We start from the raw sequence: 17,230 nt of genomic DNA, 5'->3' as shown, positions 1-17,230 counted from the left end.
TTTCCTCGAACACTGATGTCCTACTGTAGTTAGAAATGATGAGGAACGAGGAAGCACAGAAAGGATGTGAAAGGTTTGCTTACAAGAAAACCTCACAGGGTCTCTTTTACGGTAGATCTTTTATTAAATCATTATATTTAAATCATTATACATATCCTAGAAATGGGAATGAATACTCACTCACGAATTACAGTGAACAGAAACCTGTGCTGTCAGCAAACTTTCTCCTTTGTGTTTGGTTTGACATTGCCACCCATGACGACATTGCCTCCCGTCAGCCGCCCAGCGTGATGATCAGCAGAGCCTTGGCATTAGAAAGGGATTCGGCTCTAATCCAGTCAATGATTGGATACTGGCAGACATTTGTGCTCTATCCTTCCCAATAGGTTGTGGGATGCCAAATGTTCCAGGTGACAGCTGAAGGGGTAGGCCATGATTATCCAGTCTCCTCTAAATAACCTTATGAGGCTTGGAAAGGTCGAGTCTGAAGAGTGCATCAACGCTCAGCTGCATATCTTCCGTAAAGCGACGAGGGATTTATTCATGTGATGATCTCTGAGCTTCACAGACGACAATTGTTGTTTGGCAGATACGCGGGATTGAACTAATAAAGCTTAAAGAGATCATGACGCTGGTTCACAAGTCAGGGCCTGCATGTATGAAATATCTCTGCTGCTGATGCCAAATAAGTTAGGGAAATCCATGTGGCAATGTAAAGTATGTGCTTTGAGTACCCATCCCGTTTAATGCAAGCCTCTTGCTGCGTAACTACCTGAATTGTATGAGTTCTCTAAATATACCTCTCATTTCAAAGATTCTTGATGAATTCAGCCGATGATTGGTGGCAGAGGTGTGATTTCTTTTCTTCGGCTCCCTGAGGGTTTTGTTTTTTTACAGCTAGAGGGGAACAAAGGGAGCAGTGGGTTGCCTTTTATAATGGCAATTTCAGTCATGCGCTCTTTAGTGAAGAGCTGTTTACTCTTTTTACCTCCTTTCAATCACTCCCTCCTCTTTTCATTTGCACAGTTACCCTGTTCAGTAAGCCTCCAGCCATGCCGTCCATTACGGATTTGTTCTTAATATCCCTGCTTGATTAAATAATAAAAAAAAAAATAATCAAACTCATTCTCCATCCCATTCTGTCCTCCTTCAGAGGGAGTAACGGGCCTGAAGGAGCTGGCCTTCTTGAGGGACCTCGCCGAGCAAAATTCGGTTAAGTACGGCGTCGACCGAATGTACGACCGTGACCGCTCCTCTATGGCGTCCTCGTCCGGATCAGCAGGAGCTTCCATGATCCCGGTGGTGAAGGGAAGCATGATGGTACTAAACCAGCTGAGCAACCTGGAGACGACTGTGGGCCGCTTCTACATTAACCTGCCCAATCGCATGATCGACTTGGCCCGCTTCAGCCTGCCCTACTCTGACCCCATGGGAGATGGTGAGTGGTTTGGACAGAGAGTCCGGACTAATATTGAATTTAACATTTGAATTTTTTGGCCAAACAGCGTTCTCATCCTGAACAAGTTTAGATCAATTGAATAAAATTGAACCGAGAGAGCATAAATTAAGTCTGAGAGTCAGATGAGAAGATCGACTTTCATATCCATGAGCTTAATAAGAGCCAGCTGACAATTAGCGTAGTTTAGCATAAAGACTGGAAACAGGGAGCAGCTAGTCTGGCTCTGTCTAAAGAGACGTACATACACAACCAAAGGTTTTATATGCTGAGAAGGTGGCTTGACACTTTTACTGAAGAAAAACAGTTAGTATCACATTTAAACTAACGAGGTGTTGGCATGAACTTTGCTTAGATTCTTCTTCTTCTTTCTCCAGGGTTTATTATGACCGTGAGCCGGCCGTGTTACTTCGGTAACCTTCTCCTGGGCGTGGTTGGGGTGGATGTGAACCTGGCCTACATCTTGGAGGATGTCACCTACTACCAAGACTCACTGGCCTCATACACGTTCCTCATTGACAACAAAGGTCAGTCACATAGAGGCAGGCGAGGTGGCAGTAATCAATCTACCGCAGTGCAGGAAATGGTGCCTTTTCTAACTTGTGCTCAGCCAAATGTACAGCAGCGTTTGTAACCAAGTAAGGCTTTAAATCAGGACAGCCTGTTCTCTAAATAAAGTTAATGCTGTAATAAAAGGTCTAGAGGGGATCATCAAGATCAGTCACACCCTGCGTGTTGCTTAGATTTCAGTCAGTAACAAAACAAGCAACAATCAGGCTAAATGTGAAAAATAAATGACTGGTCCAACAGGTCTACAAAACATTTCTGTGCATATTCAAGATATCAATCATTAGCCTGAGAGAAACACTCCAAATGGTTGGAATAGAGTGTATTTTGGTGTTTTTGTTTCACATACAAGTGGAATTACATGTTATTTTGTCTGTTTCAACTTCCTCCACAACCATTATCCCTTATTAGACTTAATTGACATGTTTTCTTGGTAGCACTGGCACTTCTTTGGCGTTTCATTCTCTGTTGAGCCATGCCTCAGTGCGTTGCCACAGCGCAGGGCGGCAGTGCTCATGTCCGGTGTTGGTTTGTTTTGGCATCAGCTGAAGGGGTCTTGACTAAACCGCTGGTGCTGTACAGCAGTTAAGTCATGCTCTGTAGGCCTGGAGAGCAGAGAGCAGCAATGATAGCAACAGATTGGTTCCCCTTGTAAACATAAACATTTCAAATGTCTTCCAGTTTATTTCCTGTTCCAGTGTATGTAAATGACAATAGCTGACAGGAAGTAAACATGGGCCCTAGCTCAATGCAATTCTGTTGAAAGATTCTATACTGAGTTATATTGGCTACAATAATATAACATTGGTGACAATGTCCTCCTGCCAAGCTAATAAGATAGTATTGAAAACTAAAGATGAAAACTAGTTGTTAAAAATGGAAACTGAAATGAAATTTAAAAAAATTGTGAAGAGAAAAGAGCTTTGAGCTCTGGAGGGAGGCCTGAAGGGAAGGACTGTTAGTGTTGCAGACTTCGCGACTTTCTCGCTAGATTTAGTGTCTTTTGGAGCTAGTGCTGCTAGCTACTTTCATTGGAAAAGAGTCGACAACACTGGGCTGTTTCGGTTGGATCATTTTTTCAATCTAGTGCACTCTTGCTAGTTTCTCAAAGTTACCAACCCAACCTTTAAGAGTTGAGTAGGGAGGGCAGGTATATCTGGCAACAAACACCGTAATAACCAGACATGATTTGATGTATGGTTTTGGGGGCCTGGGAGGTAGTACTGCTAATAGAAAGCAAAAAGAAGGTGAAAGTGATTTAAAAAAAGAAGTTTGAAGAAGGGAGCAGTGAAGGACAGGTGGAAGACGTGTAGAGGAGAAGGGAAATATTTAGGAGAGAGGTGAGGTATAGCAGAGCAAATTATAAAACCTGTGCAGACTAACAGGCATTTACTCACCTGAATGGTTTAAATACGTGTTCAGCATCATTTTTCACTATTAAACCTAATTATTGTAAGTGAATCTTTGCAGCTCTGTGAGTTTCGCTCCTCTGCTGCGCCATTCAATGAGTCTCTTTTTTCCCCTCTAAAATGTTTGTTATTGTAATAAATATGCCATCAAATTACAGCTTATTACTGTACCACGCTTATTAGCGCAGCAACTCGGTAAACATAGACGAATGAGTCCCATTAAAGTTATTAGCCGGCATTCAAATCGTCTGCTGGCAATTAGAGTGAAGGTAAATACAATTAGGTAAATACACGGCTGACAAGAGGCTCCCGGTCCTGGAAGTGAAAATAACAGATGAGAGTATTGGAAATATTTTTGCATGGGAGGCATTTATCTAATGTTGATCAGAATTAAGTAACTCTCTACCTAAATACTTTCTATTGACAGTCTTGTGCTCTCCATGTATGCTGTAGGGGTGGGAAAAAATGATTCACCTATGTATCACAATTTATTTTATTTTTTTTAGATTTTGAAATAGATTTTTTAATGCCAGAATCAATATACTTTATGTGTTTCATTTGAGTCCATGCAGAGGTAATAGGAAGTTACCGCTTTTATTGTTGTAGTCAGAGTAAAGTCACGCCATATGCGTTCCGTATCCGTCAACCAAAACAAACTGCAGCCGGCCGAAACAACAGTGCAGAAAACGGCAGAAGATCCTCGTGGATACGACCTGCACCCTCACATTTTAAATCCAAAGTGGTAAACACTACACATACAGTAATGTATGGAAACACTTACGGTTTCACACATTGCCAGGAAAAGCAGAGCTAGACATCATGACTAAAGCTGCATGCTAACTCTGTCATGGACAGGAAACGTTATTTTACGTAATTTATGATGTTGTCTGATTTCCTAGGTTACACCCTGATGCATCCGTCACTGACACGGCCCTACCTGATGACCGAGCCTCCCCTTCACACTGACATCATCCACTACGAGAATATCCCAGGATTCCCTGTTGTCCGGCAAAACATCCTCAGGTAAGAGAAGATGAGGAACAGAAAGTTGACTTCACCTTCAAAACCACTTACAACCAGAATTCCTCCACCCATGGATACATACATAGCATATTTGATGTGTACTTTTTGTTGTTTATTGGCGTGCATTTTTCTGCAGCCTCCCTCTGGGCAGTCAGGTCATTTCTGTGCCGGTAAACTCCTCTCTGTCCTGGCACGCCAACCGACTACGGGACAACAGCAAAGACGCATACAACGTCAGCTACGCCTGGAAGCTGGTAGGTGTCCTTATAGAGACTAGAGCTGCACCATTTTGAAAAAAATATCTAATTGCAATTATTTTGTCTTTATTTATTTAGTTTGTTTCCATAGAACATTTATAAATCAACACATGTGGAGATGGAAATTATTTGAATGGAGTAAATGTGAGCAAAAGGATTGTATATTTGAAGCAGAACAAGCACTCAGCAGAGACATGATGATCTTTGGCTCTGTGCCAGTGAGCCATTGTTGTACTGGGACAATATCTATCTCATATACTTTCTGTCTCTTTATCATTACTGCACTGCTGTCTAAAAGCAGTACAGAGATTTATGCTCCCAGCCTTTATGTCTCCACCAAACCTCCGCCACCTTAAATTAGTTGGTGTAATAAAAGCCAAGCGCTCCCACACCCATAAACCGTCCGTCCCTCCAATCTGCTTTTCCTCTCCGGCCCAGAGGTGTCATGTTTTAGGAGCAAATGGCAGCAGAACAGCAATAACATCACGTTGAGTCTTTTTGCTTTCTGACATTTCGATTTTTGGCAAGAGCAAAAATATCACACTCGATTTAGGCATTTCACTTTTAGCCTTTTTTAAAAGCTTTTGACATTTTTTTTCTTTTCGCACAGGCACTAGAGTTCAAACACGTCACCTTTTGCCATGAGTTTGGCAGCTGCCTCTGTTTTTTTAAAAATGAACTTTCCAGAGCCAGAAAAAATGGTCAATTGACCCAGAAAATCGAGAAGAGTCTGTTGTTTCCCACGCCATTCTGTCTTTATGAAGGACAAATGATATCTCAGGGAATCCTTTATGAGTATACCATGTTTTTGTCCTTCCTTGTGACCAGAATTTAGACTAAAATGTGTCTTAAAAATGAGCAGCTGAGGAGATTTTCTCTTATTTCCTCTTGAGTTATCAGAAGCTCCTGTGTCTGTCTAAAAACAGTTTACTGTTCATTTGACATTTTGCATGATTTAACACCAAAGTCTCAGAATTTGGGACCAGACGAGCCCCGCGTGGTTCATTTAGAATCAGTGGGGTGAAAGCAGATGTTAAGCCGGACACATTTATCTTCTCTGGAACGACGCCTGCGGCCCACGAAACACTGGCTGTGAAGGCAGAATACACTAAACACTGCAAAAGAGAGCTGATAGGGATGGGGAGTGTGTGAAATGTCACAATGTCTCTCTGGCTTCTAGTTTATACAAAGCATGAAGAAGTGGAGATGCACTGGAGTTACATCAACTCCCAGTATTTTATTCATAAGCTCACACTTGTCACTAAAGGTAAATGTGTTGAACCTGCCAAAAAAGGTACAGCAGGCAACCCCAACTTAACGTTTATGTCATCCCTCTTTGCATTCTGCAGCATTGTCTGGAATATGTTTATTTACATAAGTGATATTCTATAGTTTTCTTAATGTCAACAAATCCCATGAAAAGTATACATTCTACTAATAAGTATTGGCAGCCAAAGCCTGATATATCTTATTCGTCTGTGCTATAGACCTCCATTGTTGACCATGAAATAAAACACATCAACGAGCTACACCATTGCACTGGATGACTACAATGAACATGGGCACTGTAGTTTTTTTCCAAGTCAATCCCACATGCACTTTCCTGCTGCCAGACATACCCACTAATACTCTTTTCCCATCAAACTTAGCACATAGACGCAGGTTTTTAAACACGGGGAAACCCGTTAAAAATAGGCGATAGACTCCTTTCCCATTGCGAGTATGCTGCCTTTCTGTTTTTTTCCTGCTGTGTCACATTCAACGTTACGTACACACCGTGAGCGGAGTTAGTAAACAGTGAAAATGTTACGGTGGTTACTTCGATTTTTATATCTGTTACTTATTTAGTCTTTCTTTCAAACTCTCAAACCAGAGCTGGTAATTGTTGGAACAGTGGAAAGACTAAAAAAGCCAGTTTTGATGAGTTTATTTCGTTTCTGGGGAGTTCAAGTGGAGTGTGTTTCGATGATCAGAGATCTGACTGGAGACTGGTGGCTTTGAGGAGAGCATATTAATTGTATGTTTTGCACGTTGATAAATTATAATAATTGTCCAAATCACTGTTGATTTTATGTATTATAGCTTCACTTCATCACGCGTCACATAGCATTGCACCGGAAAGGGGCTTAAATTAGCGTGTCCACCCGGGTGTCATCTTTCCATCACTGCCAATCGGAGCTGGAATTGATAAATACCTGTGACTACTGCAGAGACGTTTGTCCCGGGAATGAATGCCGATTGTAACCTTCCCACTGAAGACAAAAGCCAGATGTTAATGGGTGGTAGTGGGTTCAACACAGCAAATGTGTATTAAATCGCATTTGAAAATAATTGCAGACAGAGGCACTATCTACTACTGTTTGAATAGTGTTTGCTAAAATCTACCGTGCCCAGCTGTTACAGGAAATTATTTTGTCTTTTTAAAAAATGTAAGTATATAGATTATATCCACCACTCCTGTTTTAATCTTCCAGGTTCAGGACACGTCGTTCATCCTGTGCATCGTGTACGTGCAGCCGGAGATCCCAGTGAAGCATCTGAAGAACCTGAACACAGCTCCCAGCTCCAAGCTCCTGTACCATCGTTTAGACCTGCTGGGTCAACCCAGCTCCTGCCTGCACTTCAAACAGCTTGCCACAGTTGGTAAGCAGAACAGCACAGGACTAATATATAATAACTTGGAGTAATAAACAAGTCTACAAACTTTATTTTTATCCATAGTCAGCTCGAAAACATTGATTAGCATCTCTGACTGTCCCTTTTTCCCCTCTTTGTGTCTCTTTCTCAGAGTCCCCCACTGTGATGTTGGCAGCCGGTAGTTTCTCCTCTCCCTACGAGCACCTCAGCCAGCCAGAAACAAAGCGCATGGTGGAGCACTACACCGCCTACCTGAGTGACAACACCAGGCTCATAGCCAACCCAGGCCTCAAGGTAAACAAGCACGGGAACACACATGCAACTCATTGCGAAGACCAGCCTGTGGGCGCACACAGGGTTAATGTTGTTTACCTGGCAAACAGGTGGCACATCGCCAACCCTGCAGTCAGGTTAAAGGCACACATATTCATATTCTTCAGTAAGTATGTACAAACACACAATTAATTGGTCTCGAGATAGTTTTTAAATGTAACTCTCTTACAATATCTGGCTGCTTACATTACAACTAACCTTCACACATTTTAAATGAAGCTCTGCATCTTTAAGAAGGGGGACAAGCCCCCACGTGGTTTTGGCAGCCTGTGTGCATTCCTGTCCTGGGGGGAGTACGGGGTTAGAGTTTGAACTCTAAGCCCCAGTCCCAGCTCTGATTCCCAGGCTAGTCTTAAAGGCCCCCTCCGGTGACCTCATCACCCCTTTCAAACTCAGAAGCCTCTCTGTAAATGGTACTGAGATGTGATTTTTCAGGGTGTTTTTCAGGGCTTTAGGGCTAATCGAGTCCCATTTATTCCTAAATACTGGTGTTCTGAGCCTTGCTATTTGTGATTTCTTGTTTATACTTCCATAAAAAATGTGTATCTATATTGAGCAGTAATACAGTAGAATGAATTCAAGTTTAGGTGTGTTTGAACGGCAGGAGTCACTTTGTATTTCTATGTTGTTTGTGGGTAGACTGGAGGCCAACTTGCCCAAAGTTTTTGCCAACTTTGATTTCAGGCAAATTCCCAGATTTTCTAATTCTTCCTCAACTTTTTTCCTCCTCTCCTCATTAACCTCCTCCTTCCTTCTCTTATTTCCTTTCACCCTCACCATCCCTCTTCTCTCCCTGTCTCCCTCCATCCCGTCATCCTCTCCCCTCTGCAGTCCTCTGTCAGGAACGAGGTTATGGCGACCAGTCACGTCACGGATGAGTGGATGACACTAATGGAAATGAGTAGCCTCAACTGCTACATTGTGCGCCGTTACATAGCAACGCCCAGTGGGGTGCTCCGGATTTACCCAGGATCACTGATGGACAAAGCCTTCGACCCGACCCGCAGACAATGGTGAGGCTTACTTTGGAGGGTGTGAAGGGGGTGCAGAAGTGTGTGTGTGTGCTTTAGGGGCGCAAAAGGAGTTTTGAGATAGTGTTGGGAAGGTAGGAGTTAAAGGGAATGAGCATGTGTGCAAATTGCCAGCACATGTTTGTGCTTAAAATGGTCACCAGCCATTACTGAGTTGAATTAAGTTCAGATTTTCTCATTAAACTGTTGAATTCAAATGAGTGGACAATTATCCAATAGTATGTAAATCAAAACATGTCTTTCATCGCTGCTTACTCAAAAGTTAACAATGTTTTTATATGTTTAAAATGTTTGTAGTCATGTGATATTCTGGCAGGTTGTGTGTTAGGATTTAGAAAAGATCACATTCAGCCCATGGAAAAGGGTTCTGCATTACAGATATCATTCCTGCATTAATTGCACCTATTTTTGCCTACTTTATTGAAACAAATGTACACATAGAGTAATCAACCATATAACTTATGTATCCAACTTCTGCATGCAAACACGGTAGGAATTGAAGAATGAAAAGAGAACAGGAAACCTTACCGGTGTGCTAACAGCTTTTTGTTGGCATATATAATCTGATCAGAAAGGTTTGACTTATAGCTTTTATATTTTGATTTATGAATATAAAATTTTAGTCAAAATAGCAATCTGATTAATCGGGTAAAATGAGAATCCAAACAACTAAAGTAAAATGCATTGAAAATAGATATGACAATAACTAAATTGGGACAGTATAATCCACAGGTTTTTTTGTATGCAGTCAAGACCAAAAACAAATGCACCAGCAATTCTCTGTGTTTCCCACAAAAAGTTACCATTCACATTCTCAAGTAATGACTGGTTGGATAAAACCTGTAAAAGCATATTAAAAGGTATCTCATTTACTTTGTTAGCCAGGAAAAATGAAGATGGTCAACTTTGTGAAATAACCCTCTTCATGAAATCCCCCTCTGCCTGTGTGATGTGTTGTGTAGGTACCAGCATGCTGTGGCTAACCCTGGCCTCATCACCTTCACGGGACCGTACCTGGATGTGGGCGGGGCGGGCTACGTCGTCACCATCAGCCACACCATTCATGCCTCCAGGTAAGAAGAAGAAGAAGGTGTATTTTAACCACATTAAACCCCTCTGCCATCTCATATTTTACTGCTCCAGAGGAAATCATGTCCTACAAGTCAAATCAGCCATAACAATAGGTCAGCATTGGGCACCCTGACCGGTCTGCGGCTACGCAGCCCCATACTACGCAACAAACTGCGATGCACTGTGTGTTCTGACACCTTTCTATCGGAACCAGCATGAACGTTTTCAACAATTTGAGCTACAGAAGCTCTACTATTGGATCAGCCAACACAGGCCAGCCTTCGTTCCCCACGTGCATCAATGAGCCTTGGGTCTGACCCTGTCGCTGGTTCACTTGTTTTCCTTCCTTGGACCACTTTTGGTAGGTCCTGACCACTGCAGACCGGGAACATCCCACAAGAGCTGCAGTTTTGGAGATGCTCTGTCTAGCAATTTGGCCCTTGTCAAAGTCGCTCACATCCTTACGCTTGCCCATTTTTTCTGCTTCCAACACAAAGTTCAAGGAAGAAATGTTCACTTGCTGTCTAATATATCCCACCAACTGCCAGGTGCCATTGTAACGAGATAATCAATGTTATTCCCTTCACCCGTCAGTGGTCATAATGTTGTTAATGTTATGGCTGATCGGTGTATGTCAGTGTCGTTTACCCAACTTGTTACCGCTGCCACCAATTGGCCAAAATAGTCAATTATCGTCAGTTTAAGCATTTCATGACTGACCAATTTGTGTGAATTGGCAATGAAATTATCAGCTGCATATTAGATATTACTTATCAACCGATTCACTGTTGAAATGAGCCAAGAAAAAGGATCATTGTGGCCTGTTAGGGTCTCAGCCAGGAAGTCATTTCAGCAGAGCACACTGCCTGATAGGAGATCATTTGAAAGAGACTAAAGGAGACCATCGGCCATTTTTGCTTCAAGACTGTGTAATGAGGGACAGAATATCCCCCAACCAAATGGTCTGGATTCAGTCACAGTTGTCTTCAAGTACCTGCTCTTCCAAAGTGCCCTCAAGCGAGCCATCTCCTTGAGCTGTGGTGCAAAGAAGTGGAGTATTACCCTGAGCTCCAGCCAATGTTTATAGACATTATAGTAGAATGTTTTGAGTTGAAGTCTGTAACGGCGGCTGAGATTAAAGTATTTATTTTTTCTGGTTCTGTGAGCTTAAAAGGCAACTTAGCACCACAACACCGCTTACAGTTAGTAGCACAATAGGAACTGTTTACCACGGTCCATGCAAATGTACACATAAACAATATTCAGATAAGTCAGGATTAGTGTGTTGATGACCGGCTCAGTGAGCATAACATCACGCAGTCTGCAAACTGCGTAAACACCGAAGAGGAAAGAGAGGGTGGGAGGGTATGTGTTTGATTTGGATTTTTTTCTGGGTGGTGTGGGTAAACATTTATGTTAACATAAAGGTCTGTAGAGTAACTGACAGCTTTTTTCCTCATTTTTAAAAATGAAATCTTTATGCTGCTTTTCTGTCTGCTCCTTTTCTCATTCTGTCTTCTTCTTCTGTTTCGTCCTCTCTCCTCAGCTCTCAGATGGCCCCTGGTTATGCGATTGCAGTGATGGGGATAGACTTCACCCTACGCTACTTCTATAAGGTCCTACTGGACCTGCTGCCCATCTGCAACCAGGACAAGGGGAACAAGATCAGGTAGGAAGAGGATGGATGTTTTTATCATTTGTTCTTCTCACTTCTTCTTACAAATCATTCCTACTCTCTTCTTGTTCTTTTGCCATTTCCCCCTGAATTTCTTTGACGAGGGGGCTACACTTGTTTTTACTGAGCAAGAATTAAACTTGCAGAGAGATGGAGAAGAAAGGGAGGGAAGAGATAAGCTGATTACGATGACATTCCTGCTGGAGATGTGGCATTGCTGCTGTCTCAGTCCTACATACTTTCTCCAGCTTTTATGTCTCCCTTTTTGTTTTTCTCCTCATCCTTTTTCTCCCACCCCCTCCTCTCCTCTCTTTCTCTCTCTCCACTTCCTTCATGCTCTCTCTGTTGGTGTTCAGGAGCCATATAAAACAGGATTAGTTCAAAGGGGGTGTGGGCCAGAGAGTCACAGTATTTGGCAGAATGTTTAAGCAATGGAGGGAAGTAGAATGGAGCACTATTTTGCAGGTTGGAGTTGAATTAAGCACCGGGGAAAAAAGGGATCTTAAAACAAGTGGTCAATGCTAGAGTACTTGTGTTACTAATGTAAGTTATCCCTCAGTCTTTACATATATCTGTGTACACATTGTAGGTGCTTCATAATGGAGGACAGAGGGTACCTGGTCGCTCACCCCACTCTCATTGACCCCAAAGGTCACGCCCCTGCAGAGCAACAGCACATCACACACAAGGTAAAGGACCAGGGACTAATATACAAATGTAAAAATACCCATTAATAATCGCTATAAGCTTCCTTCTCTCCTTTTCTCATTTCATCATTCCGTCTTTTTTTTATGGCAGGAGCCGCTGGTGGCTAACGACATCCTGAACCATCCCAACTTTGTTAAGAAAAACCTGTGCAACAGCTTCAGTGACCGCACCGTGCAGCGCTTCTATAAGTTCAACACCAGCATAATGGTAAGTCAGGGAAACACAAAGTAACTGGATGTATGAATGACAGCAGAGGAACACAGATCAAACTGTTAAGCTCAGCAGCAGGCATGACACAAACTTACTCCTCAGGGCCTTCCTGATCAGTATGTGAATATTTGGTAGTACAACACTGCCACCTTGTGGTGATCCTCGGTGTTGCAAACTTGAATTATTCCTGCATACTATAATTCTATTGAAGCTGCAGTGTTTTTGTGTAGTTAGAGAGTCTGAGAGTGCATTATTTTAATTTAAGATCTACAGCTTTGAAGTTATAATGTAAAATCAGTTTCAACACGTCATACTATTTTATATATGCCCACTTTTAGATTAACAAGGAGCACATTGAGTATATCATAAATTCAAATCTACTGCAAGTTTGTCTAAATACCTCATGTCCCTTACTAGTTTATCTACTGATGTCTGCTCAATTTTCATGTTCTCTGTTTATCAATTACATTTTTCTTAAAAAACATTTCTTGTCCTGTGTTTCTCATAGGGAGACCTAACCAACCTGGTCCATGGTAGCCATTGTTCCAAGTACCGTCTGACCCGAATCCCCGGCACCAACGCCTTTGCTGGTATCGTCAACGAGACGTGTGACTCTCTGGCGTTCTGTGCCTGCAGCACCGTCGACCGGCTCTGTCTCAACTGTCACAGGTCTCACCTTCACCCACACACTCATCAGAGATTTACTGTTTACCTCCCAGGCACTCAGGCAAACATCCACTTCTGATAGTATAATGCTGCAGCAGAGTCATTATTGATTCTGTGTATTGTATCACATCATAATCAAACAGAAACTCAGCTAATGAAATATTACATAGGTGGATGGTAAAAAACCTAATTAAATGGAGCTTTCTTGCTGAACATGTGACTGTTGTGGTTTTCAGAATGGAGCAGAATGAATGTGAGTGTCCATGTGAGTGCCCCCTGGAGGTCAATGAGTGTACCGGCAACCTCACTAATGCTGAAAACAGGTCAGTGCAAGACATGTCTGGGCCAAGTACTGCATTACATTTATGTTCACAAATACTGCATTGCTTGGTAGTTATGTTATATTGAGTGATGTAATATGAGAGGGAAAAACTAAATAAAAACAAATGTATGCTGGTAGCTTATAGAAGAGGTTACTGTTCAGGTATGGACTGTTAGAGCAGTAATGTAGCTGGTATGAAGTGTAGTCACACCACATACCACTAGTGCACATAGGCCAGAGGTAAAACCACAGTTTGTCATACTAGGACTTCACTTTCAATTAAAGGCTCTAACTCTGTGTGAAATGGGCCAAAGCTTGTTGCCTAAATATTACCAATTGTGTCATAACTCTTTGCGTTTATGTCACGACAGAGCTGTCAGTCACATACCTGGGAGACGCGGTCTCCATAAGATGACATATAAAATCTATAATCAAAGAGACAAATAAAAAGGGAAGTATTTAACTAATATCCAGGTGAAAACCACTAGCATGTCCTGTTCATTTATTTGCTATTTGACTTATACAATAGAATTATGAATGCTAAGATTTCCTTCGACACTTCCGACACCCTGTCTCGGATCACACTCATCATCAAACTCAGCCTTCATTTTGATCTCAACTATACACCTGTAAAGTTTCGTGACGCATCTTACACAGTTGTGACGCTGTCACAGTTACAAAATCTGTCCACAGACAGACAGACAGAAATTTAGACACCTGGCAAAGTGCTCAAAACTGTTTCTGTGGTAGTTCCCGCTACAGTAGGTGTCTCCAGGACCACATTTATAGTTTTGGTTATAGTTTATTTATTTGCACATTATTTAGATACAAAATGCATACAATAGAAAAGACGGTACGTTCAGTGCAGGAGAGGACGGAAACCTGAAAGGCTTATTCAGAGTCCTCTGCTATTTAAACAAATAAAAAAATGACATTATTACTCATCAAAAAACAAAGCAACAAAGAACACAAAACAAAAAATATCTATGAGATAAGATAATCCTTTATTAGTCCCACAGCGGGGAAATTTGCAGAATTACAGCAGCAAAGGGGACAGTGCAAACAAGAGGCATCAGTAAAAAAACTAAAACAAGATATAATGGTAAGTAAACAATAAATACATGATAAATAACAGCAAAGAAACAAGATATAAATGTATCTATACACACAAAACTCACAAGCAAGCATACAGTAGTACAATAAAAGAAAAGAAAGGAGAGAAAACAATCAAACCTAGAATAAGTAGATATGTACAACAAACGGCAGCAACATTTTGCCATGATGACTCACACACAGTCTCGTAAGGTGAAAACAATACCAGCGTCGCTGTCGCAGCTGGTAATTATACATTTGTTGTCCTTTTTTATGTTCTTAGTACGTAAATGTGTTATAGTTTGTGATCTCTATAGATATAAAATAACTTTTTTAACTTGCTGCCAGTAGTATTTTCTATTTTTCTTCATTCAGTGTGAATGAAACATTTTCCAATTCATTTATTTAGTCCTTATACATGATAGTAGTGTCTGTAAATGCACATATTTCCTTTCATATTCCATACTTTATAGTTATTATCATATGAACTGTGCACATGTACTGTATGTGCTCCTGCAAAGATTTTGGGAGCTGTGTACATTTTTTTGTGGGTGTTTCCTCACTTGTTTCTCTCTCTCTCTCACGGTCTCTGTTGTCCTTTCAGTCCCAGTCGTGTGTCTCTCTCTCTTGTCTCACCCATCTCCTTTCATCAGCCATCAGCTGCCTTTGACAGCGCGTCAATGTTTCAAATGCCAAATCCTCCTTTATTTCAGGAAGACATGCAATTATCATTTTTTCGCTGTCATATTTTTCGCTTTGTTTTGTGTCGAGCAGCATTGATGTTTAAAGCTGCTTTGCTTAAATTGACACACTGAAGACATTGAGGGCTCATGCTTTGATATTCTTTGTATGTCAAATTTACTGTACAGCATCTGCTTTTCTTGTCATGTTTCATTCTAGGATTTGGATGGATGCTGTCAGCTGGATGTTTGTGTTTTGACCAGTAATATGTACAGTACCTGCACCTTTGAGTATTTCACCCTCGTGTGTGTTTTGTGATTGTGTGTTGTGCAGGAACCCCAGCTGTGAGGTGCACCATGAGCCAGTCAGTCTGAATGTGATTGATTCCAGTCTGCATGACACCCTGCCTCAGTGCATCAACACCCGCTGTAGCCAGAGATACACCAGCAGGTATACACACTGAACTACACACATGTACAGTACACATTAATGGGTAGCTTTGAAGCCCAAAAAATGGTATTTGGGACGGCCCTAGTTAGTGCATATTTAACCCAGAAACATGACTTTGTGCATGGGACAGATAATCTACTTTAATGCACTGTTTAAAGAAATCAAAAGCTTTTGGCCCTTCTCTTAAAAAACCTTATTTCAAGTGTTTGCCCTTCAAGAATCTTATTTCTCTCTCTATTGTCTGTGCCCTGTTTCAGCGACTGTTTTGGCGTTCTGGACTGTGAGTGGTGCATGGTGGACAGTGATGGTAAGACTCATCTCGACAAGCCATACTGTGCCCTGCAGAAGGAATGTTTCGGGGGCATCGTCGGCGCCAAAAGTCCCTACGCAGATGGCATGGGACTCATAGGTGAGTAAAATGTGGATATAAATCAAGATCTGCAGAGGTGCTTTCTTTTCAGTAACACATGCATAAACAAAGTTGTGATTTATCAAACATATATCTTTTTGAAATTGCTGGTTTACCTATTCAAGATCATTTAAGGTGATGCAGAAATGGCAGTAAAAATAGTCCGGAACATTCATTTTCGCACAAATTTGCTCATTTCACCATTTATAGATTGATAGATTTATAGATAAGGCCTATTGTGAATTGGGTCGCGATGGTTTATTTTTAAAAAGTGGGTCCCCAGAAAAAAAAATTGGGAAACACTGACCTACAACTACTACTAGATTTACTATAAACTACATTTATCTTGTAAATATTGAGATTTTTGTTTTTAGTTGAAGTGCAAAGTGACCTGAAAGAATCCTTCAGAGTCTTTGCAGAGTCTGGTTCCACAGTTAAGAGACATTTGTGCAAAATGTGCTGTAGTGCACCTTTTCAGCCAGCAGAGTAGAGAAACAAAAAAAAAGAAGACAAAACTCAAATTATATCCAGGGTCCTTGAATTTGAATTTATTTGATGTGATAGGGACGATGCAATTTAACATAGTTCCAATACAGAGCATGAAACTGATGTGTTGAACAGAGAGTTTATAGCTATTGCTAATTTGGGCTTTTACATGTACAATACACAGCTTTCACTATCATATCACAGCAGAAATGTTACTTTCGTAGATCCCGGATAACCAATATTTCAGATTGACTGAAATTGTTCTGTTGCTGGGTTATTTTTCTTTGGTTCTCTTATCAGTTTGTTTTTTTTCAAAAACAGAATTGGCCGCCTCTCTGCAGTCGAATAATTTTTCTGTCGCATTTCACACTGATGAGAGAATGGAAGCGATGTAGAAAATGTCTCAGCATGGCACCATGAGTTCAGATCTGAGCCAGAGCTGTTTGATATCAGCTTGTTGTATCTTCACTTCTTCAGCCATCTGAAATCCTTTGTAGTTTCTTTAAACAACCTTCTGCCTGTCCTTTCCTCTCTTTTCTTCTCCTCGCTTTCTTCCACAGATGAGGAGGTGGCATCTCTGAACATGATCAAGAGCGCCCCTGTGGGTCCAGTCGCCGGGGGCATTATGGGATGCATCATGGTGTTGGTGCTGGCTGTGTATGCATACAGACACCAGATCCACAGGCGTTCGCACCAGCACATGTCACCGCTGGCAGCACAGGGTAGGACTGAGCGATGGATTCTATC

General features: G+C 41.5%; 1 protein-coding gene across 2 annotated transcripts in view; it reads left to right on the top strand.

Moving 5' to 3' along the window:
- The window catches only part of cachd1 (cache domain containing 1), a 102,847-nt gene that overhangs the window by 73,917 nt on the left and 11,700 nt on the right, over positions 1 to 17,230 (top strand). For both annotated transcript variants that reach the window (XM_037770342.1, XM_037770343.1), the window contains 16 exons: positions 1,154 to 1,438; positions 1,834 to 1,983; positions 4,332 to 4,455; positions 4,592 to 4,709; positions 7,187 to 7,355; positions 7,501 to 7,643; positions 8,514 to 8,695; positions 9,676 to 9,786; positions 11,331 to 11,453; positions 12,049 to 12,148; positions 12,258 to 12,374; positions 12,886 to 13,046; positions 13,280 to 13,366; positions 15,472 to 15,588; positions 15,846 to 15,997; positions 17,044 to 17,205. In XM_037770342.1, the coding sequence (XP_037626270.1) occupies positions 1,154 to 1,438; positions 1,834 to 1,983; positions 4,332 to 4,455; positions 4,592 to 4,709; positions 7,187 to 7,355; positions 7,501 to 7,643; positions 8,514 to 8,695; positions 9,676 to 9,786; positions 11,331 to 11,453; positions 12,049 to 12,148; positions 12,258 to 12,374; positions 12,886 to 13,046; positions 13,280 to 13,366; positions 15,472 to 15,588; positions 15,846 to 15,997; positions 17,044 to 17,205 (2,301 nt within the window). The remainder of the gene's footprint in view (positions 1 to 1,153; positions 1,439 to 1,833; positions 1,984 to 4,331; positions 4,456 to 4,591; positions 4,710 to 7,186; positions 7,356 to 7,500; positions 7,644 to 8,513; positions 8,696 to 9,675; positions 9,787 to 11,330; positions 11,454 to 12,048; positions 12,149 to 12,257; positions 12,375 to 12,885; positions 13,047 to 13,279; positions 13,367 to 15,471; positions 15,589 to 15,845; positions 15,998 to 17,043; positions 17,206 to 17,230) is intronic.

The sequence above is a fragment of the Sebastes umbrosus genome, chromosome 5 (genome assembly GCF_015220745.1).
Source record: "Sebastes umbrosus isolate fSebUmb1 chromosome 5, fSebUmb1.pri, whole genome shotgun sequence".
In the NCBI taxonomy this organism is placed as follows: domain Eukaryota; kingdom Metazoa; phylum Chordata; class Actinopteri; order Perciformes; family Sebastidae; genus Sebastes; species Sebastes umbrosus.
This window is presented reverse-complemented; position numbering and strand designations above follow the sequence as displayed.